At 41.6% G+C, this 23910-nt stretch overlaps 1 protein-coding gene across 1 annotated transcript in view; it reads left to right on the top strand.

The window, feature by feature from the left end:
- The window catches only part of LOC118848828 (integrin subunit beta 3 binding protein), a 57692-nt gene that overhangs the window by 11885 nt on the left and 21897 nt on the right, over positions 1-23910 (top strand). Inside the window, exons 2-4 of the mRNA XM_036757855.1 lie at positions 340-382; positions 10417-10549; positions 19928-20005. Of these exons, the coding sequence (XP_036613750.1) occupies positions 19951-20005 (55 nt within the window). The 5' untranslated portion in view covers positions 340-382; positions 10417-10549; positions 19928-19950. The remainder of the gene's footprint in view (positions 1-339; positions 383-10416; positions 10550-19927; positions 20006-23910) is intronic.

Genomic DNA, 23910 nt, shown 5'->3' on the forward strand with positions numbered 1-23910 from the left:
TTTTGAAGTTGGGTGCATCTAATAATGTAATATTAATGCTTGTGTGGTTAGTATGGCATGCCATAGATCTATAAATGTGGTTTTTAAATAGAGATATTTATAGAGATGATGTCATATCTGAAGGTGTACCATCTTATATAGTATTAAAACACAAAACAAGGTACAATAAACTGCCTCTTGAGAGTTGCTTTTCCTAATATATATCATTTTCCAGTTTTGTAAAATACATGAAAGTGAGTTGCAAAATTGACTCTTAAAAACTTTGTGCAAATTGCCTATGAAAATGTGGTTACTTGAGGCTTGTAAAATTTAAGATCTCTTAAAATATTTTGTTTACAGTGTTAAAAGATCCCTGAAGTTGGATGTCTTATTACAGGAAAATGTAAGTATCTAATTGTGCATTCTAATTATATATGGGAAAATTATGTGGATTATTAGACCTTTTAAAATTCCATTTATTTATTTAAAAGCCTCATTACTAGGCAAGGGAAATAATTTATTACAATGAGCTGTAATTTTTGATAAGTCTTTATCTCATGTTGGTTGTTAGTGTTTATAATGTTAATTTTTTATAAATAAAGAAAATTTATTGATCAGTCTTCTTAATAACTACTGATTGCTCAGGAGGCAAATGTAACTGTGTGTTAGAAATTAGTGTATGTATTGTAGAAGTGAATGTTCTGACACAAAAAAGCATAAATAACTATGGAATTATGAGAGTGCTTTAACGTACATATTATGTAGATTATCATACAAATGCAAGCCAGAAACATTAACGGTTTTATGTCAGTTATAATTACCTCTGACAGCTAAACTGGTCTGATTAAACAATACGGTAGCAACACTATAATAAATTTTACCACTGTTATCACAATAAACTAGAATTGTGTTGTCGCATTCCCTTTTTGTAAACCTAGTCGGTACATTCTTGGTGCTAGCGTGTCAGGACATATGTCAGTTTATTATGCTCTCATACCAACAGTGGGTGTTGCTTCAAACTCTAATCCTGGGACATTCATGGAGATAGTAAGATTAGAGGGAAGTCAGTTCACGTGAAAGTAAATTAAAACAAAAGCCCGGTCAGTAAATGAGCTTCCCCTCTTTCCCATATGGCAGTGTCATTTTAGAGAAATGTGTTTATGTCTAATTCCTCTTTGGATGTCTCTCTGGTATTTAGCAAAACAGAAACTTGAAATTTTTAAAATCTCTGAGATACTTTTCTTTTATTTAAACAAAGGTGGCAAAATACTGCAATGGCACTAAAAAAATCATTAGCAGTTTAATTAGCAGTTTAGTGGACCATTAGCCAACTTGTTGGGTTCAGTGTGCAGCTGTGACTGTAATTCTGCATCTGTTTCTTGAGTTAGGATTTGGGAGATACGTAGTCCAGCCAGAAATTCAATGCAGTTCTTTTCTGCCCCAAAGCTCTTCTTTGGGAGGTAGGAACAAAATGATTGGAACTGAGAAGTGCTGTGTTTTAGAATTCATTCTTTCTGTGCGGTCACAGTGGTGAACTTGCTGGCCAGAATGCCCATTGTCATGACCAGTGTGTTTCATTGGAAAAAGAGAATGTGACTCTTCAGTACAGTCATTGGAATACCTGGTGACTCTTCAGTATGGTTAGAGAACCTCTTTGTAAAACATTCTGTCCGGTTTTGTTTTGCTAAACATTTCTTAATGCTTGAAGTGGAAATCATCTCACTTTTTCTTAGAAACACCAGAACTATGGAGTCAGAATAAGAGCCTTGCAAATGGCTGTTCTCCAAAGTAGCCCTGAGGTTTTCATGACAGTGAATGAAAGGTCGTAAGGAAGGAGTCAGGAGATCTTCACTGATGTGGAAGGACAGTTAGTTTGCAAGTGCAGACAAAACATCCTGAAGATAGAACAGCCTTGTTTATTTTTTCTGTCCCACCTAAAGCACAAAGGCCACAGTATCCACAGGGGTCTTTCGTTAAATGATAGTAACAGTAACAACAATAATGATGGTTCTGACCCCTGGCACTGAGCTAGCACTTGCTGTGTGCCAGGCTCTGCACTAAGCACTTCATCATGAGCCTCACAATGGCCCTGGGAAATAGATGCTTTTACTGTCTCCATTTTACAGGTGAGGAAACTGAGGCAGAAGTGAAGTGACTTTCACAGGATCACCGAGCTAGTACGTGTCTGAGGCTGGATTTGAACTCTGGTCCTCCTGACTCTAGATCCTGAGCTCTGTTGCCTGTGGTACCACCCAGTGACCTCAGAAAACAATCCTAACAGCACCTCTCTCCCACGGCTTTTGTAAGAATCAAATGTCCTAATGATTGTTGAGCACTTTGCGGATCTTAATGAGCAACACAAATATTCACTATTATTTCAGGAGGCAGTTATAGCCAACTGCTTCTAGAGGCCAGAAGGAAATTCCTGTGAGATTGAATGGGTCAGGGCAGAAAACCCAGGGCTGCAGCGGGGTCGGGATGCATTTATCAGCTTTCTGCACAGGTGTTTTTCTGTCTCTGTTTGTCTCTGTGGGGAGCCCCGATGGGGGAGGGAGGTGCCAGGGCTGCCTGGTCAGAGCCCCGAGCAGGGGAGAGATGCCAACAGCCCATCACCTGCTTATTGGCTGCCTCCAGCTTTCTCATCTGACACAGGCGAGGCCACATTCAGTTTAGTGTTGATGGAATGAATTTTCAGGTCCCTTTTAGGGCCAAAATTCTGTTATTATCCATAACAAGATGTTTCTGGATGTCCACTCCCTGAGCATCCTGAATCCAGTTTATCATTTTGGTTACCCACCACTTTTTGGCTTGAGTTGTTCCCTCTGCTGTCACCATGTTCCCAAGAATTAGGAGGGACCAGCCTTTTGACTTGAAATCCCTTCATTTGAATTTCTTGTTGCCTGTGTGACCACCAAGGTTTCCCACAACTGCAGAAGCTACTAGGATGTCTGGCCATAATTGTCATGGGGAAGATGGGTCCATCAGAAATGGCAGCTGAAGTAGTTGGAACTTGACTGCCTAAAACTCATCTCACCTTGTCTCCACCTCTCCCACCACTTTCTTTTTTTGCTATCCTTCCCCCACCTCCAAAATAACCCCAGACCTCTTAACATTTGTGGAGTCATGTAAAATGGGAGAGCTGGTAGCAGGGAAGAAATTATGCCCTAGATTACCTGGAGACCCTGAAATTGTACAACATCTCGGGCTGCTGAGTGCTTGTGAGGCTTCTGTTAAAATTTACCCCAAAATAATTGTAGCAATGTAGGAGTCCCTTGGGAAGAACTAGGACTCCTGATGCATGGCACGTGGCTTGGGAGTTGGGAGACGTGTTTTCCAGGCCTGGCTGTGCCTCTCACCAGGCATGTTAGCTAGAGGAAGATGGCCAGACTCTCAGAGATTCCATTTGCTGATCATTCAAGATAAAGTTGGCCTGGGTGATCTCCAATGCCCCTTTAGATGTCATCCAGATCATCTCCTTCCTCCAGCCCACATCTATATGTCACTTCCTTCCAGTTCTGCTCCTGAAAGGGACCCAGTGGCTGGCACTCTGTCTTCACTAGGTATGGCAGCTGTCCCCTAACTCCTCATGGCCTCTCACAGCCCCAAGTGTTGTGCTCTGTCCCCTAGTACACCCATCTACTGTCATAGCTCAGGCCCCAATAAGAACACTTTGAACTGGAGGGTCTGTAAGTGGCACATCTTTAGATGGGTGCTAGCTACAATTTAGAGTGCTCAACAGACATTTTCAGGGCTAAAAAGTAGTAGGACAAAAGCATTTTTTAAATGCCTACTGTGTGCCAGGCACTGTGCCAAGCACTTTTACAATTATTATTTCATTTGATCCTCACAACAACTCTGCGAGGAAGGTGTTATCATGATCCCCATTTTGCAATTGAGAAAACTGAGACAAATGGACGTTAAGTGACTCGTCCAGAGTCAAACTGCTCGTAAGAGTCTGAGGCTGGGTTTGAACTCAGTCTTCCTGACTTCAGGCCTGGTGCTCTACCCATTACACTCCACCAACTGCCAGGTTAATAGTTACTAGGGCTTACTGAACCGATTGTGAATGGAAAAGGCCTTAGCACAGGTAAGAAAGCATGTCATTATGAAGATCTAAAACATTAAATTCTTGTTAAGAGAATTCTTAGTGGAACAGGAGAAAAAGCTGGTTTTCATTTCTAACCTTTTGTAATTATAGAATGAGTTTGTTATATAATTATAGAATAGTTTGTTTCCAAACCCAAACAGGACAAAGATTCAAGGTATTTTTTTTCACATTTTTTTTATTTAATATATTTAGTTTTCAGCATTGATTTTCACAAGCGTTTGAATCACAAATTTCCTCCCCATTTCTACCCTCCCCCCCCACTCCAAGATAGCATATATTCTGGTTGCCCTGTTCCCCAGTCAGCCCTCCCTTCTGTGACCCCACTCCCCTCCCATCCCCTTTTCCCTTTCTTTCTTGTAGAGCAAGATAAATTTCTACACCCCTTTGCCTGTGTATCTTATTTTCTAGTTACATGCAAAAAACTTTTTTTTTTGTTTTTGAATATCTGTTTTTAAAACTTTGAGTTCCAAATTCTCTCCCCTCTTCCCTTTCCACCCACCCTCCCTAAGAAGTCAAGCAATTCAACATAGGCCACATGGGTATCATTATGTATAACCCTTCCACAATACTCATGTTGTGAAAGACTAACTATGTTTTGCTCCTTCCCAACCCATCCCTCTTTATTGAATTTTCTCCCTTGACCCTGTCCCCTTTTGAAAGTGCTTGTTTTTGATTACCTCCACCCCCTTCTGCCCTCCCCTCCATCATCCCCCCCTTTTTTTTATCTTCTTCTTCCTCCTTTTTTCCTGTGGGGTAAGTTACCCAGTTGAGTATGTATGGTATTCCCTCCTCAAGTCAGATCTGATGAGAGCAAGATTCATTCATTCCCCCTCACCTGACTTCTCTTCCCTTCCTACAGAATTGCTTTTTCTTGTGGCTTTTATGCGAGATAATTTACCCCATTCTATCTCTCCCTATCTCCCTCTCTCAATACATTCCTCTCTTATCCCTAAATTTTATTTTATTTCTTTTAGATATTTTCCCTTCATCTTCAACTCGCCCTGTGCCCGCCCTCTCTCTCTCTCTCTCTCTCTCTCTCTCTCTCTCTCTCTCTCTATATATATATATATACACACATACATATATACGTACATACACACTCACATATACATATATACATAAACATATATATATATATATATGCATATTCCTTTCAGCTACTATGATACTGAGGTCTCATGAATCATACTCATCATCTTTCCACGTAGAAATGTAAACAAAACAGTTCAACTTTAGTGTGTCCCTTGCAATTTCTTTTTCTTGATTACTTTTTCATGCTTCTCTTGATTCTTGTGTTCGAAAGTCAGATTTTCTATTCAGCTCTGGTCTTTTCACTGAGAAAGCTTGAAAGTCCTCTATTTTATTGAAAGTCCATATTTTGCCTTGGAGCATGATACTCAGTTTTGCTGGGTAGGTGATTCTTGGTTTTAATCCTAGCTCCATTGACTTCTGGAATATCGTATTCCAAGCCCTTCGATCTCTTAATGTAGAGGCTGCTAGATCTTGGGTTATTCTGATTGTGTTTCTACAATACTCAAATTGTTTCTTTCTGGCTGCTTGCAATATTTTCTCCTTGATCTGGGAGCTCTGGAATTTGGTGACAATATTCCTAGGAGATTTCTTTTTGGGATCTATTTGAGGAGGCAATCGGTGGATTCTTTCAATGAGGTTTTTCTTTTGAAATGGGGAGGTGAGGCAATTAGGATTAAGTGACTTGCCCAAGGTCACACAGCTAGTAAGTGTGTCAAGTGTCTGAGGCTGGATTTGAACTCAGGTTCTCTTGACTCCAGGGCTGGTGCTCTACTCACTGTGCCACCTAGCTGCCCCTCGGTGGATTCTTTCAATTTCTATTTTGCCCTGTGGCTCTAGAATATCAGGGCAGTTCTCCTGGATGATTTCTTGAAAGATGATATCTAGGCTCTTTTTTTTGATCATGGCTTTCAGGTAGTCCCATAATTTTTAAATTATCTCTCCTGGATCTATTTTCCAGGTCAGTGGTTTTTCCAATGAGATATTTTACATTGTCTTCCATTTTTTCATTCATTTGGTTCTGTTTTATAATATCTTGATTTCTCATGAAGTCACTAGCTTCCACTTGCTCCAATCTAATTTTTAAGGTAGTATTTTCTTCAGTGGTCTTTTGGACCTCCTTTTCTATTTGGCTAATTCTGCCTTTCAAGGCATTCTTCTCCTCATTGTCTTTTCGGAGCTTTTTTGCCATTTGAGTTAGTCTATTTTGTAAGGTGTTGTTTTCTTCAGTGTATTTTTCAGCATTTTTTTGGATCTCCTTTAGCAAGTCATTGACTTATTTTTCATGGTTTTCTCGCATCCTTCTCATTTCTCTTCCCACTTTTTCCTCTACTTCTCTAACTTGCTTTTCCAAATCCTTTTTGAGCTCTTCCATGGCCTGAGACCAGTTCATGTTTTTCTTGGAGGCTTTTGTTGTAGGCTCTTTGACTTTATTGACTTCTTCTGGCTGTATGTTTTGTTGTTCTTTGTCACCAAAGTAAGATTCCAAAGTCTGCGACTGAATCTGGGTGTGTTTTGGCTGCCTGGCCATATTCCCAACCAACTAACTTGACCCTTGAGTTTTTCAGCGGAGTATGACTGCTTGTAGAGTAAAGAGTTCTATGTTCCAAGCTTGGGGGGATGTGCCAGCTCTGCCACAGCAGCACTCCTCCTTTCCTAAGACCCCCAACCCGGACTGGACTTAGATCTTCAGCAGGCTGTGCACTCCAGCTCTGATCCACCACTTAATTCCTCCCACCAGGTGGGCCTGGGGCTGGAAGCAAATGCAGCTGTAGTTCTGTAGCAGCCCCACCTGAACTCCTTCCACTCCTGCAGCTTTTCCCGCTTAACCTTCTCTGTTGTCTTTGGTGTTTGTGGGTTGAGAAGTCTGGTAACTGCTGCAGCTCACTGATTCAGGGTGCTAGGGCACGCTCCACCCGGCTCCTGGTCTGGTTGGTCCGCACCGCCCACGCTGGGCTCTGCTCCGCTCCGCTCCCAGCTCCGTGCGGGATAGACCTCACCCAGAGACCATCCAGGCTGTCCTGGACTGGAGCCCTGCTTCCCTCTGCTCTTTTGTGGGTTCTGCAGTTCTAGAATTGGTTCAGAGCCATTTTTTATAGGTTTTTGGAGGGACTTGGTGGGGAGCTCACGCTAGTCCCTGCTTTTCAGTTGCCATCTTGGCTCCGCCCCCTCCTCAAGGTATTTATTTAAGAGGTCAAAACAATAAATATTAAAAAAGATATTTTCTGAAAAGTAGATATTTATTTTCCAGGAGAAATGTGTGATATACAATTGCAGTGTTTAAACACTTGTCAATTGGATAAAGTAATTTTTTGGTGCAAAAAGGAAAACCGATCAACACAAATGTCCATTACGGTAGTGACTTTCACTTCTCGTACATACACTAAAGTAGTTCTGGGTAATAAATTCCTGGAAGAGTAGGGTAGGGGTTGAACAAATGTCATAGGTTATGACTGAATACATATAAACTTGGGAACTCAAGATGGAAAGGTAGTGACAGCCACATGATAAGGACCTGCTTACCCCACCAAACTGAGACTTTTCTGATACGGGGTGAGGTTGGGGTTACTTACTGTTGGCAGATATGATGAGGGACGCCAACAATCAGGTCTCAGCACAGAATTCTTGATGTTCTCCCAATATTTGTAAAATTTAAAATCATAAATGTGAGAAGGATTTTTACTGTACTGCATTTAGTGCTATATAGAGGCTGAAACTGATACGAAGATTAGTGAAAAAGTGATCTGGTTTTGAATTTTCTGAAATATGTGTCTTAAAAATACAGAGTGATTTGGTGTTAAGTGCTACTTCAAGTTAGGGATCCTGACTGAGTGCGCCCCCACCTCCTCTGGAATTTATCATCTCTTCCCTCTTTCACCATAATCCTGTCAGGTCGATTTGTCTTCTTAGCTACTTTAGGTTACTTTCATGTTCCTTTAATGAAGATGAGATGAGGACCTTAGCTAGCATGGATGTGCCTACCCTGTAGGTAGGAGCTTCCTTGATCCTGACAGCAACCGTGGCCGGTGGGACCTTTCGGAAATTGGCCTCCAGTTTGTGCAGCATCAAGCTTCAGGCAGCTGCTCAGCTAGCACATCACTGAGCTTTCCTGAGGTCTGTCATCGAGCAGTCACCTTGGGTGCCTCTTGCTGCTGGGTCCATATCCACTTGATCCCTCTGTTGCATTTCGTTCTGCTTTCTTAAGGTCTGTGAGAGGAAGAATGGTTTCAGTGTTTATCATTGTGTTCCTGCCTCCCAGCACACGGCTTGGCACGTTGTAAGTGCTTACTGATTTATCACTTGCCTGTGTTCCTTGTTTCCACCTCCTCTACCAAGTTCGGGCCTTCATTACATCAGGCTGTGGTTGTTGCAGTATCATGTCAGTAAACATTGATTAAGTTCCTACTATGTGCCAGGCACACAGTTGCTAAGCCCAGGGGATATAAAGAAGGGCAGAAGACAGCCCCTGCTTTCCAGGAGCCCACAGTCTAACAGGGAAGGCAACAGGCAAATAGGTATGTATAGACAAGATATATACAAGACAGATTGGAAATAATCCACATAAGGAAAACATTAGAATTCATGGGGATGGGGAACACTTCTTGTAAAAGGTGGCATTTTAGTTGGGGCTTGAAAGAAGGATGGTGGCCAGTGAAAACGCCTGGAGTCAGGAGAGGCAATTTCTTGTTCAAGGAGTAGCAAGGCCAGGATCACCAGACTGAAGAGAAAATGGGGGGACAGGGAAGGTAAAGGTGTAAAGTGTAAGAAGACTAGAAAGGCAGGGTTGGGGGCAGGTTAGGAAGGGCTTTGAATGCCAAATACAGAGAATGCTTCTGGAGGTAATGGGGAGCCACTGGAGTTTCAGAGTGGGGAAAGGGTGATCTGATCAGACCTGCACTTTAGAAAGATCACTCTGACAGTGGCATGCAGAATGGACTGGAGTAGAGAGAGACTTGAGTCTGGGAGACCAACCAGCAGCCATTGCAGTGGTCTAGGGGTGCACCAGGGTGGCCATCCCCCAGAGCACATAATAAAGGAGGGAAGGAAAAGAGCAGGTGAGCAAAAGAAATGGACTTGCCAACTGGACAGTTACATAAATAGTTTTCCCCACCCATAGGCCCTCACCACACATACCCCCCTCTACAAAGAATGCTCGTCTTTGCTCATAGGGAAACTCGTAGCTGTTTTCTATGCTCAGAGGATGCCTGGGCCAGTCCATACCTGGTTTTGGGAACTGTGGGTGGAGGCTGCAGAGGCACATAGGAGAAAACCTTCCTTAGATTTCTCCAAGAGACAATGGACAGAGGCTGGATGCTTGCTTGTCAGCGACCACTAGAGGGAGCTCTTACTCAGGGATAGATTGAGCTAGTTAATGGCCTCTGAGATCTCTTCCAATATTTAGATGCTGTGATTCCAAGCCATTGGTCTTCCAGCCTCTTTGTGAGGAGCTAATTACCTGTTAAAGCAGCAGATTCTAATAGGGAATGGCTTTCGCTAAACTTTCTCCTTTGGCCTTCAACAGTCTCTACAAGTTGGCTCCCAAGCTGCTTCGCTCTTCCAGTTCACAGTTCCCAAAAGCTAAATACTTTGAATTTCATACTTCTGTGTATTTGTTTTCTCTTCTCATTTCATTTGAATATACTTGTGATTGTGCTTGGGGTCTCCCTCACTCCTTGAGCCTAGGGGTTGTTTCATTCCTTGCCTTTCTCTTTACAGCATCTGGCACATAGTAGGCACCTAATGGATGATTGTTGCTTGCTTGATTGGTTCCAGTTGCAGTGCCGCCCCTGGGTCCCATTCTTCTTTGCCTAGGTGTTATAGATCCCTGCCCCCACATTGCTTTTCTAATAAATTCAGGAGTGATCAGGGCAGTTAGAAATAGACGTTCTGCCCTATTCCCAGGGAGCATTTTAAGTTTATAAATGAAGTAGTCCAGTTTCTAGGATTAGACTCCTGAACTCACATTTCGTGTTCAGCTCAAACCAAAATCTGAGGTTGCCATTTACTTGCCTCTTCCATCCCACTTGGGGACAACCTGCTGAAAAGGAACGACTGCAGTGGGTAAGTGGTTCATATATCAAGACTGCAGATCTTAAAAATTATTGAGCTGATCTGAAATGTCTGTAAAAATGGCTTTGTTAGCTCTGAAGGGAGCAGAGGAGTGTTTGAAATCTGAAAATGAGCAAAGTAGGATTTGCGTTGATAAGGAACTTGGGATGGATTTATACTATGTGATGGAAGACATGTAAAGATCCTTCACCTTATCTCAATATTTCTCTGAAAATTATTATTTGTTATAGTCCCCTAGATCTTGGCGAACCAGTGGACATTTCATTGCATCTTACTCACCGACAACAGGAACTCGCCAGATCAGCCCATATTCATCTCCCAAAAGTCATAATGGACGAGAGTTCAGAAATGGACCATCAAATGGTTAGTTGAGCATTCTTTTCCATTTACTGTAAAATTTTTCTAGTTATTGGTTAAATCAAGGATTTGAATGTATGATGTATGGGTCACATTGTCTCTGATTTTCTCTCTCCTCCCCATCATTGAAAGAATTTAGACATGGAGAAACTGCATTAAGACAGTTTTGACATCAACATAAATGTTCAGAACACTTATCTTAAAATACAATTGCAAAATTTGCTCCTATACCATCAGATTTTTAAAGTAAAAGTAATGCTTTGCTTGCCTTCAGCTACCAACTATTAATTATAACTGGTGAGGGTGCTTGCATTAACTAGCTCCTAATCACAACTGAAGGAAGCCTACATCTAATCACTGTTGCTCCTAGAATTTTAGAATATTTCTTAATGTTGGTTTGGTTGTTTTTTTAACCTGTCACCTACTTAGTAGCATCTCTGTTGCCAGGAAGTCAAATTCAAATCCAGCTTCAGACACTTAGCTTGAGGACCTGGGGCAAATCACTTAATCTGTCTTAATTTTATCATCTGTAAAATGGGGGTGATAATACCAACTGCCTCCCAGGGTTGTTATGAGGATCAAATCGGATGCCTGGCACACAGTATATGCTGTATAAATACTAGCTATTATTGTTATTGCCTCAAAATCATACCATTTTCACATTCAAGATTTCTTTTGCCATTTTATAACTCATGCCCCTTTTAGACTGTTCAGATCAACCCCTGATATTCACCTTTCCCTTGTAAATCCTCCCTTGCAACAAAGAAAAATGTAAGCAAAACCCTCTGACAAAGTAACTTCTTCTGACCCTGTAGTATGTTCACATAGTTCTGAAGGTGGTTTTAAATTGGCTTACGTCTTTACCAAAGAAAGACTTGTGTGTTAACATGAAAATGTTTTATTTTTAATACTTTGAGCTTGATTTCGTTTATACATAGTTTTAAAATACATACATATGTATATATTTATTTTATTTTTCCTCCGGATACATGTTAAAACAATTTTTTTAAATTTTGAGTTCTAAATTCTATCCTTCCCTCTCTCTCTTCCCCCCACCCAAGATGGTAAGCAATCAGATATAGGTTATACATATGCAGTCATGTAAAACATTTCCATATTAGTCATTTTGTACAGGAAGACATGAATAAAAAAAAGGAATGAAAGAAAGTGAAAAATAGCATGCTTCAGTCTCTATTCAAACAATATCAGTTCTTTCTCTGGAGGCTGATAGTATGTTTGTTTCATCATTAGTCCTTTGGGATTTTCTTGGATCATTGTGTTGCTGAGAATAGCTAAGTCATTCACAGTTCTTCACTGAACAGTATTGCTGTTACTGTGTATAATGTTCTCCTGGTTCTGTTCACTTCACTTTGCATCAGTTCATGTAAATCTTTTCAGGTTTTTCAGAAATCATCCTGCTTGTCATTTCTTACAGCACAATAATATTTCATCACAATCATATACCACAGCTTGTTTAGCCATTCCCCAATTGATGGGCATCCCCTTGATTTCCAGTTCTTTGCCACCACAAAAAGAGCTGCTATAAATATTTTTATACAAATAGGTCCTTTCTTCCTTTTGTTATGCCTTTGGGATATAGACCTAGCAGTAATGTTGCTGGATCAAAGGGTATGCATAGTTTTATAGCCCTTTGGAGGTAGTTCCAAATTCTTCTCCAGAATGGTTGGATCAGTTCACAACTCTACCAACATTGTGTTAGTGTCCCAGTTTTCCCACATCTTTTCCAACATTTATCATTTTCCTTTTTTGTCATATTAACCAATCTGACAGATTGAGGTGGTACCTCAGAGTTGTTTTAATTTGCATTGCTCTAATCAATAGTGATTTAGAGCATTTTTTTATATGACTATAAATAGCTTTGATTTCTTTGTCTGAAAAATGTTGTTCATATCCTTTGGTCAATTGGGGAATGACTTGTATTTTTATAAATTAGATTCAGTTCTCTATATATTTGAGAAATGAGGCTTTTATAAGATATACTTGTTGCAAAGTTTTTTTTTTCCCAGTTTTCTGCTTTTCTTATAATTTTGGTTGCATTAGTTTTGTTTGTGCTAAAACTTTTTTTAACTTTTTAAATTTTATATAATCAAAATTAGCTAGAGAGCATTACATTTTGTAATGCTCTCTATATCTATGTTATCCATAGATCTGACAGTTAAATTATTCCATGCTCTCCTAATTTGCTTATGGTATCACTCTTCATGTGTAAATCATGTACCCATTTTGACCTTATCTTGATATACTATGTGAGATATTGGTCTCTACCTAGTTTCTGCCGTACTGTTTTCCAGTTTTCCCAGGGGTTTTTGTGAAATGAGTTTTTGTTCCAAAAGCTTGAATCTTTGGGTTTATCATACACCAGATGTGGCCAGAATGGCTTTTGTTTTCTTTGAGTGACTCAGCTTACCTCATTGAGCCTCACTGGGTGCTGGGGCTTCACTTCCGGGGCAGGAAGCCCAGCGACCATGCCTGGGAACAGAGTCATCCTGTGTGATGAGTCATGGGGCTGGCTGAGGGGAGGTGTTGACTCCAGAGCCACGCCCTATTGGGTATTAACCTAGTCTACGCTAGGGGGAGGGGCCAACTCAAGAACCAATCGGCCCTGGCCATTCAGGCGGCGCTTGATGATGTCAAAAACTCTATAAGAGGGGAGAGGACAGCTTGAAGAGCTCTCTTTCCTTTTCCGGTTGGCATGGGAGCAGTGGCGAGCTTGACTCTGGGCCAGCCCTTGCTCTCGGGCTGAGCCCAGATGTTGGTAACTATGAATTGTATTGGGTCTGTCTGTTGATATTTGTAATTTGTTTGTATTTGGTTCTGAAGTTCAGGGTGCTGGTTTTGTTTTCCCCCAAACTAAATGAATGTTCTGAACTTCAGGGTGCTGGCTGTTTGTTCCCCTGAACTAGCTGACTGTAATCTGTACTTGGTCTGTCTCTTTGTGCTTGCCTGTATGCTCCCCTGAACTAACTTAATGCTGGCGTTTTTTCTCCTGAACTAAATGAATGTTGTCTGCATGCTAACTGAATGCTGGATTAAAGTAAGCTGGTCAACCCCTTCACCGTGCTTTCCTTGTTTAAGCAGATAAAAAGAACCTGTGCTTTTCTGGCGTGCCGGCAGCCTCCTGGGTGCTGGCTGTGGGGGCGATCTTACGCCCCCACAGGAGCTGCCAGCCTGATTGTTAAAACACCAGATTACTATGGTTGTTTACTATAATGTAATTTGTACCTAATCTAATCCACTGATCCACTACTCTGTTTCTTACCCAGTACCAGATTGTTTTGATAATTTCCACTTTATAATGAAGTTTGAGACATGGTACAGCTAGATTACACTCATTTTTATTGTTCCCTTATAATATATTGTTAATAATTTAGAAAGATCTATGCAGTTCTATAGATTACTTGTGTTGTTTAAATAGTAACATTTTTAGCAACTGTGAATCAGTATGATATCTGATGGTTTTTATAATTTGTTGTTGTTATTCAGTAGCATTTGACTCTTCCTGACCCTATTTGGGGTTTTCTTGGCAAAGATACTGGAATGATTGGCCATTTCCTTCTCTAGTTCATTTTAAAGATGAAGAAACTGAGGCCAACAGGGTTAAGTGACTTTCCCAGGGTCACTCGTTAGAGTCTGAGGCCAAATTTGAACTCATGAAGGTGAGTCTTCCTGACTCCAGGCCTGGCTCTCTATCCACTGAGCCACTAAGCTGCCCAGTTTTTATAATATAAAATATTAAATAAGCTCATTTAATAAAATCTTTTAGATATGATAAGCCTGATTCATGTTCTATTGTTTAGCATTTCTTATAGTATAAACATTCAAAAGAAACTACACAGAAAAGCTAATATATCCCTGCTTGCCATGCTTTTATTTGAACTGCTTAGATTTGAGACAAATGGGCACTTGAACTAATGAATGATTTTTTGGTTTGATTCTAGCCCAATGTCATTTTTATCCTATAGCTATTTTGGCTAGGATTATAGTCAGAAAACCACATAGTGGATTATACATTTTGTTTAAAGACCTATAATTCTGTAGTATTATGTGTGCATGTGATAATCATGTTAGAAAATAAACATGAATACCTTATACACTGAATATATCGATGTACACCTACACACATTGAGCTGAGAATGTCTTTAAAGGGCATATGTCTGTATTTCCTCACTGAAATTACGTATGGACTGAAAGAAACATTCTTTTTACTATAAAAAGACTGGTCCCTTGCACAGATTTGACATTTAGGTGATAATTATTCCAACATGTAGTGGTGAGCTCTTTTCCTAGAGTCATATGGAAACAAAATGGTCGCTTATATTCTCTAGAGACCGTAGGTTTGTCCTTTCTAACCCACCAGTCCTCACCTTTTCCTAATTTCTAATTCTGTTCATTACAAAAGATAAAAAAATTCAACCGACAGATAATTTGAATTGTCCATACACCTTTCACCTGGATGAACATTTCTCCCTTTTTGATATTGTACAAAACCTCCCTCAAAAAATCTTTAAAAAGCTTAAGAAGCTTCATTTTAAAAAGTAGGCTCTGTTTCTTTTATTTAATTCTGAAATGTGTTTGTGTTTGTATGGTCTGCAGATAAATAGTCAAAATTGCTGGGGTTCAGCATAGCTTTTCAGAATGCAAATGGTGCTTAATGCAGAATAAGTAATTCACAGTTTTTTGTGGCACAGTTGGAGAAGCTCTGGAAGAAAATGCCAAAGGAAACACACAGGCATGGCAAGTTGGAAAGTAACAGTATTGGATTTTTTACTATATTTTTTACAAAACAGAATCTTGTAACAGAAATTCATAATTTCATTATATTCCTCTTTTCTGTTCTACTTTGTATATGGAAATGTTTGTTCTTTTTTGTTACTTGTTAATTCATAATTTTGAAGAGATTTTGTTTTTGTTTTTAACTATTTTTTTCCAATTACATTTAAAAACAAATTTTTAGCATTCTTTTTTAAAATTTTGAGTTCCAAATTCTCTTCTCCCCTCACTTCCCTCCCCCATCATTGAGAAGGCAAGCAATTTGATATAGATTATACATGTACAGTCATGCAAAATATATTTCCATATTAGTCATGTTGCGAAACATAATACAGGCCAAAAAAGCCCACAAAAAATAAAGTAAAAAAAAAAAGTATGCTTCTGCCTGCATTCAGATTCCTCTGTTCTTTCTCTGGAGGTGGATAGCATCTTTCATCATAGGTCCTTCAAAATTGTCTTCGAGCATTGTATTTCTGAGAATAGCTAAGTCATTCACAGTTAGTCATTGTACAGTATTGCTGTTACTGTGTACAATGTTCTCTTGGTTCTGCTCACTTCACTTTGCATCAGCTCATGTAAGTCTTTGTGAAGTCATCCTGCTTGTCATTTCTTATACACTATAATATTCTATCACAATCATATACCACAATTTCTTTAAACCATTTCCCAGTTGATGGACATCCCTTCAATTTCCAATATTTTGCCACCACAAAAAGAGCTGTTCTAAATATTTTTGTACATATAAGTCATTTTCCTTTTCTTTCCTTTTTTTTTAAAATCCCTTTGGGATACAGACCTAGTAGTGGTAGAGCTGAATCAAAGGGTATGCACAGTGTGATAGTCCTTTGGGCAGAGTTCCAGATTACTCTCCAGAATGGTTGGATCAGTTCACAACACCACTAATAGTGCATATTAGTGTCCCAATTTTCCCACATCCATTCCATCATTTGCCATTTTCCTTTTCTGTCATGTTAGCCAGGATTTTTTTTTAAGCTTTGAACTCAAAATCGGGAGGACCTGAGTTCAAATTGACGCTGCTACTTACCTTATGACCTTGGGCAAACCTACTTTACAATCCAGTTTCCTTATCAATAAAGTGGTGATATTAATATCTGTATGACCTGCAACACTCCCCTCACCCCCATATCCCACTGAGGATGTCCCTTTGGCAGGATCATGCCCACAGCCACTACTGCCACAGTTGCTGCTTCTAGTCCAACATGGTGGCTCACCCTGCCTTCGTGAGGAGAGAGGAATCATGATGGAGGACCCCAGGGCCTTGCTGTTTGTCTTCTGAGCTATAGTTAACAGCTATAGACCTACTTGCCCTCCAGGATGAATAGGCTAAATGAGGGCTTGGCATATGATAAACACTGGATGAATACATTCTTATTTATTCACTTGGCCTCCCTTCCAGACTGTACCAAGAAAGGAGCTGCTTCTCCTTGCCTGCTGGGCAGCTCTGTGGGGACAGCAGCTGCTTGTCTCATTTTGTCTTACTAACCCTAGCCCTGGTTAGGCGGATTGTGGGCATCCCAGAATGGAAGCCAGACACCTTGCAGGTGCCCCTTGGGCCCCTAATCACCATCTGGGCTTCTCAGAATGATAGCAACTTACATGGAAAGAGGACTTGACTGTTTATAAAGCGCTTTTTTCTCAAACCAGCTCTGTGGAATGGTGTAAGTGTTATTGTCCCCATGGAGAGAGGAGACACTGAGGCTTAAAAAAGGACATCAAGGACCCTAAAACCACAGAGCTAGGAAGTAGGAAAGCTGGTGTTCTTGCCACTATCATACGCTAGTTTTTGGAGGATCAGAAGAAAGCCGCAGACCCCCATATTCCATGGAATTGGCCCTTTGTTAGCCCTGCCTGCTTCTGGATTGATGATTGAGAATTCCTCTGCTTTGGTGGGCAAGGCTAGTCAAATGAGACCATGGAGCAGGCAAACATGCAGCATTAAAGTGCCTACTGTGGGCAGCCATCCAGTCATGAAGTTGGTTTTGGTTCTTATTTGTTCTGATCTGGGGGAAGAAGGACAAGTCTCAGATCAACTTTTAAGCTTAATTCATTTAACATTAAGAGTTGAGGCGCAGTAGGGTCAGTGGGAAGAGAAATGAACGGAGTCAAGACTCGAGTTTGGGTCTCATTTCGGATACCTGTGTCCTCGAGTGGCAGTGAAGATAAAGGGATTCCACAAGTCTCATCTCTTTACTCCCTCTCCTCCTGGACCCAAAGACAGGCTTGCCTTGGGCCTCGAATGTGGAAGAAGCGCTATTATTTGGCCTCCGGCAGTTGCAGGCTGTACTTTGATGCTCCCTCCCAGGGTTCAACATGTGGATATCAGAAGTGAGCTCTGCAAAGAGTGAGCCCTTAGCGAACACTCTAATCAGCACAAATTGAGACTGATGGTGTTTTCTTTTAAACAAGACAAGCACAGTACTTTAGAAAAGTTGATTATTTTTATCTCTCATCATTAGGTAAATGCTAATAAGAAAAAGGGATATTTTTATCTTGGCGTCTGTAAACATATGTGGAGCATCTACCATGGCTGAGGCGCTGAACATTTAAGAAACGAGCTTACATTCTAAAACTTAGGATTTTAATATCATTTAACATTCTAAACCTATTAACTAGGCTCCGGAAAATAGAATTTTAATTCACTTAATTTTACTTCTGTTAATTTTTACAAATTGGACAAACATTAATGGTTTGATTATTTATGGTTTATTAATCTGCTAAAAGCTTATTGCTTTCTTTGTGTGTACCATGAATATGAATAGGACACTTAATCTTAAACCCAATTATATCCTGCTTTCCCTGGTTACAGAAGGAAGAACTTTCCAACCCCTTCCATTAGTCTTTTTGCTTGGATTCAGTGTGGGCCAAGGATCCCTGACCTAGTAAAGACTCCCAAGTCAAGCAGTTATAGTCTTATAGTCTTTGGGGGGAGACTGCATGCACTCCCACAAGGATACACAGAATAAATGGTTCGTCATCCTTTGTTCTTGAAGAGGAGCTTTAGCATAGGGTTAGTGTGTGTCTCACCTCCCCACCCTTCTGGGAATTCCTACTGCCTTAGAGGAAAGGTGAAATCTTCTCATGCCTTCCTTCCCAGAAAGGGCTTCTCTAAATCAGCCTTGTTATTTAGTAGTGAAGATGAATATTTCTGTTCCCTCTTCCATGATGTTACAGGCAGACTCTTGAGATAGTCTGTTGAAATGAGTGCAGAGCAGTTGTTTTCATTTTAAGAGAGTGATATGTATTTTGGTGCGCCATAAAGGTTTGAAAGACTAGCATATGGAAGGCGGGGTTAAGCGTGTTCTTGGTTCCAGCAAGCAGAACTTGGAGGAGATGGTAGAGGTGGACTTGGCACAAGAAGAAAGAATTGTGTAACAGCAGTCTGAAAATAGAATGGACGACCTCCAGTGGTTTCCTGGGTCCCCCTTGACTAGAGGTCTTTGGAAGAGGTTGATGGTCTCTTATGAGAAGAGTCAAGTCTCAAGTCTGTAGTTGTTTTCATAGCCTAGAGTTTAATTCATGTATTTGTCACCACTTAAGACATTAACATGTAATCTGCACATGGTGCCTCCACTTAGTGAACATTTATTAAGCACCTACTATGTGCCTGCAGCATACTTAGCTGCTGGATGGTGTTGCAACAATCTGCTAGTGGCTGCTGAAGGAGTGTGAGACCCACCAACAACCAGCACACAGAAAGCTGCCAACACAGGTTCTTTTGATCTGCTTTAGTAAGGAAAGCAACGTTAAGGGGTTAACAATCTTATTTCAGTCCATCATACAAATATCATTCACTTAGCTCAGGGGAAAAAGCCAGCACCCTGAACTTCAGAGCAAACACAAACAAATTGCAAACATCAACAGACAGACCTTGTCTGATTCAAATCTCAATGAATAGTTACCAGAGTTTAATAAAGTCCAAACATCCCAGTTTACAGGCTGGAGGGCTCTTAACTATAGCTGCCCAGAGTCTCCACATCAGCATACTGCCAAGAGTGAGAACCCTAAGCATATAGCTCTGTTCTCTCTTTTTATGCGCTCTTTAGCCATCATCAAATGTCATCTGAGTGACCAGAACATAGGCTCTCACTATTGGCTCTGGTCTTACAACTCCCCTTAGGACCCTGAGGGCTTCACATCCACATAGGGTTAGCCCCTGGTAATTAGGGGTTTGGGCCTGGAGCTTTGCACCTAGTAAGGCTCAATCAAAGACCCCCAACTTAATTGATATTACAGAGGGATACAAAAAAGAGGCAAAAGACTCTGCCTTCAAGGAGATTGCAGTCTGACAGGGGAGACAACAAAGAAAAGGTACAAACAAGCTGGTTGATTGATTGACTAAACTGACCCCATGGTTGCACTGCTGAATTCATTTGAGGGTGAGAACCAAGATGGTAGCCTTGGAGTCCTGCCAGAAAGTTTAAATACAGACTGAATTTAAGCAATGACAGAAGCCTATGTCGGCTCTCACTCAGGCTGCAACAGGGGTGTTATTGCTGATGCTCATGCAGCAAACCGCACAAGTGGATGGTGATGGCGTGTTAAAAACAGCTGTTTCCTTTTGTTTTCTTACAGGAAGAGCGAGTCAGAATGATGAAATGAAGGGAGAAACACCAGGCAGCAGATCTGAGGAGCCGGGGGTCTTACTCTGGGGTCTGTGATCTTGTTTTTTAAATATTTGGATAGTGACATTTCAGTGTAGTTGGATTCCTTTGTAATCCTGTGTATTTTAATTTGTGCATTTAGAAGAGTTCTTCTGAGCAGGGGTCCTTAGGCTTCATCAGCCTGTAAAGAGGGGCTCCTGTTCTGGAGTGGCACAGTCTTTGTAAAGAAGCAGTGAAAATGCTGTTCTTGATAATAATCTTCACTAAGAAGTTCGAAGAGTATTTGAGAGAATGGGTTTTGCTACGTTAACAATTAGGCTCATTTTGGAAATCTGACTTTGTAGGATATTAGAATAGTAGCAATAAGGGTGGGGGCTAGAGGGGAAGGTGGCAGAGGCATGGAAAAAACTCGTAGACCTTCTTACTACGAAAAAAGGGCCACTGAGAGAAGCCCGACACTCCCAGCCCAGCTCTGGGAGCATCCCCACTGGCGTCGAGAGCAGGGGAGGGCACCATGGACACAGCTTTACCATCGTGCAGATGGCAGCACCCACTGGGCTATCTGGAAAGCACAGTTGCCTCAGAAAGCTTTCTTTCGGGCCAGGCTGTCGAACTCTCACCTCACAGCCATAAGAGATAAACTTGTTCATGAGTGTGCTAATCTCACCTCAAGGGAAACGAGAGAAGGGAATGTGCTTGAGGCAGAGGGATTTTATATGCTGGGATGGCAAAGGTCTATGTGGAAGAGCTGTTCTCTGTTCAGGGCAAGGCCCTCCAGAAGCTGCTCTTGTGGCTGGGCTTGGGCTGATTACATCAAGCCTGGAACACTGCAGTCTCCCCAGGAAGAGATCCGTCGGGCACTCAGAAAGTTTGGCCTGATTATCACCCAAGAAAACCTAGCAGATAGAGAGTGTCCACTGCCTCGATTTTGATCCAGGTGGGCAGAGCACCTGCTGATGGAGCTTGGCTGTCACTATGTAATGTACACTTTGGAAGATGGACATGTTAGACCCATTTTTAAGCAGGAGAAGGGAAGTGGAAGGCATGCTTTTGAGCCATTACAAGGCTCCTCTAACAATCCCGGAAACAAAAGGCCATCTTTGTAAGGCCGGTACTATGCTGGTGTTACGTGCTTCCAGGTCATGGAGTATAACACTATCCAAAGAACTAAAAGTTAAGGTCACACAAGAGCAAGGAAAGGTGTGTGTTGGGTAGGCACAGCTACTGTATCTAATAGTGAGAAATTTTGAAGAATAGGAGTAAAGGATGTCCTCAGGACAATGTATCATAGCAAAAGATGTGCTGGCTGTGTGGCGAGGATAAAGAATCATAGGTAGATAGCCAGATGCTCTGCTGGTGTCCTGGAAGGTCAGGAGCAGTCACGGGGCCCGTGGGCATGCTGTATTGAGCTCTTGGACAGATTTATGGGAAGCCATGGATGAGAGATGCACACGATGCGCAGACATGGGTGGGCTGTGATCTGCATTGTTCAGGGGAACAACCAGATGGATAAGATTGGAGTCTCTTTGAGTGTTTTGAGAAGAGCCGACATTCTGATCCTCACCACAACCCTGTGAGGTCAGTAGTACAGGGATTATTATCCACAATTTACAGATGATGAAACTGAGTCTCAGAGAGCTAAAAGGACTTGCCTACACAGTTAGTAAGTGTTGGTGGTGGAGTTTGAATCCAAGTCTTGCCTGATGCCTAGTCTGCCACCTTTTCCACTTCATCAGACTGTTATCTCGTAGGAGTGACTGGCAGTCCATTTGAAACATAAAATGTATAGGCAAATACTTAGGTTCCTGTAAGGCATAGAGATTCATTTCTGTTCGTTGCTGCTCTTGTTAAAGTTGCTGTTTGTATATGTGTTTTCCCGACATCATTAGTTTTATTTTGTTTTTGGAGAGAGAAAGAAAAGCAGATAGATTTTCTCCTATTGCCCTCTTATGTAGTCAATTTCTAACCACTCAGAAAACACTTATCAAGCACATGCTCTGTGCCATCATTATGCTAGGCACTGGGGATCCAAAGACAAAAATGGGGAAAGTCCTTGCCCTCGAGGACCTTGTGGTCTTTGGGGGGAGACTGCATGTACCCCGACAAGGATACACAGAATAAATTGTTGGTTGTTGTCTTTCATTCTTAAAGAGGACCAACATGATACCACTATTGTAGAGTCAAGTCACAGTGTGTCCGACTGGGGCTGATCAGACCAGTACTAGCCCGGAATGCTCTACCACAGGTTGGCACAAATAGTCCATGTGAACCTTTGGGATGGATTCTCTAAGCTTGTGCATCCCACATTTCTTTTGAGCTACTTCGATTCTGCTTTGCTTATAGAGCACAGCACCTTCTCTGATGCGGGCACGCCATGCTGACCTGTGCTGTGCCAGTGTCTCCCATGGCACACAATTCCAGAGTTCTTAAGAGAGACCTTGAGAGTGTGTTTGTATCACTTCTTCTGACCACCATGTGAGCGCTTGCCCTGTGTGAGTTCTCCCTAAAATAGTGTTTTTGACAAGCGTACGTTTGGCATTTGAACATAGCCAGCCCATCAGAATTGTGTGCTCTGCAGTAGAGTTTGAATGCTTGGCACTTTAGTTTCAGAGAGGACTCGGTGTCTGGTATCTTATCCTGCTAGGTGATGTTCGGAATCTTCCTCAGACAATCCTAATGGAAGCAATTCAGTTTCCTGGCATGGCGCTGGTAGACTGTCCAGGTTTCACAGGCATACGACAATGAGGTCAGCACGATGGCTCTGTACACCTTCAGTTTAGTAGTCAGTCTAATACCTCTTCTCTCCCACACTTTCTTTCAAAGCCTCCCAAACACTGAGTTAGCTCTAGCAGTGTGTGTGTCAGCCTCATTTCAATGTTTATATCCCTGGAAAATACACTTCCAAGGTAAGTGAACTTATCCACATCTTTCAAAACTTCTCCATTTGCTGTACCTAATGGTTCCAAGTGTGGATGGTATGGTGGTGGCTGATGGAGCACCTGTGTTTTCTTGCTGTTAGTTTTTAGGCCAAAATAAGCAGAATAAATATCCAATCAATGTAAAGTGTATTTGAGAAGGGGGCCAGTGCTGGCAGGGGGAGGGGGAGGGAGGCTGTCTGTAACGGCTTCATGCAGAAACTGGGGCTGGGCCAAGTCCTGAAGGAAGCTAGAACATCCATCTATGTTGGTAATGACATTAGGAAGTAGGCCAGAGCCAGGTTCTAAAGAGTTTTAAAAGTCAATCAGAGTTTTTCTATTGCCATAGAGGCAACCACTGGGTTTTTTAAGTAGGAGAGTGAACTAGTCAGACCTACAATTAAGGAAAATCACCCTCGGCAATCATGTGCAAGTTAGGGAGCCCTGTAGTAGTGTAGGGAGAGGCAGTGAGGGCCTGTGCTAAGATGGCGGCTGTGTGGGTGGAGGGGCAGAGGGCATGGGTTGGAGGCAGAAATGAAAGGTTTTCAGCTGTTGGTCTTTTTTTTCCTGAAATTAGTCACTATGATGTTTTTCCTTTCCTTTCCTCATTTTCCATGAAATATGTTTTAGACCACATCATTGTATTGTGTTTGTCTCTTAATTTTACAATGCAGAGATAAACTTATAAACAGCCAGTGACATTATATGTGACTGACCTGTCACACTAGAGCCTCATCCCCACTCTGAGAGGGAGGGAGCTCCTTGGGAGAAATGTCCTTCACCAGTGCACGTTGGCTTCTGCATCTGAGAGCCTCAGTGAGGCCAGATGTGTCAGCCACCAGCCTTGAAGCTAGGCTTGCTGCCCCCCAGGCCATCTGTACTTACACATGGCTGCACCGCTGCTCTATGCAGTATGGGAAGCTGAGGTCCAGAGAGGCTGTGTATGAGGGGTGTGTGTGTGTGTGTGTGTGTGTGAAATTGATTGTTATTTGGTGACTTTTCCAGGGGCATGGCAAGTAAGTGTTAGAGTAGGGAATGA

Source organism: Trichosurus vulpecula, chromosome 4, assembly GCF_011100635.1.
Source record: "Trichosurus vulpecula isolate mTriVul1 chromosome 4, mTriVul1.pri, whole genome shotgun sequence".
Taxonomy (NCBI): Eukaryota; Metazoa; Chordata; class Mammalia; order Diprotodontia; family Phalangeridae; genus Trichosurus; species Trichosurus vulpecula.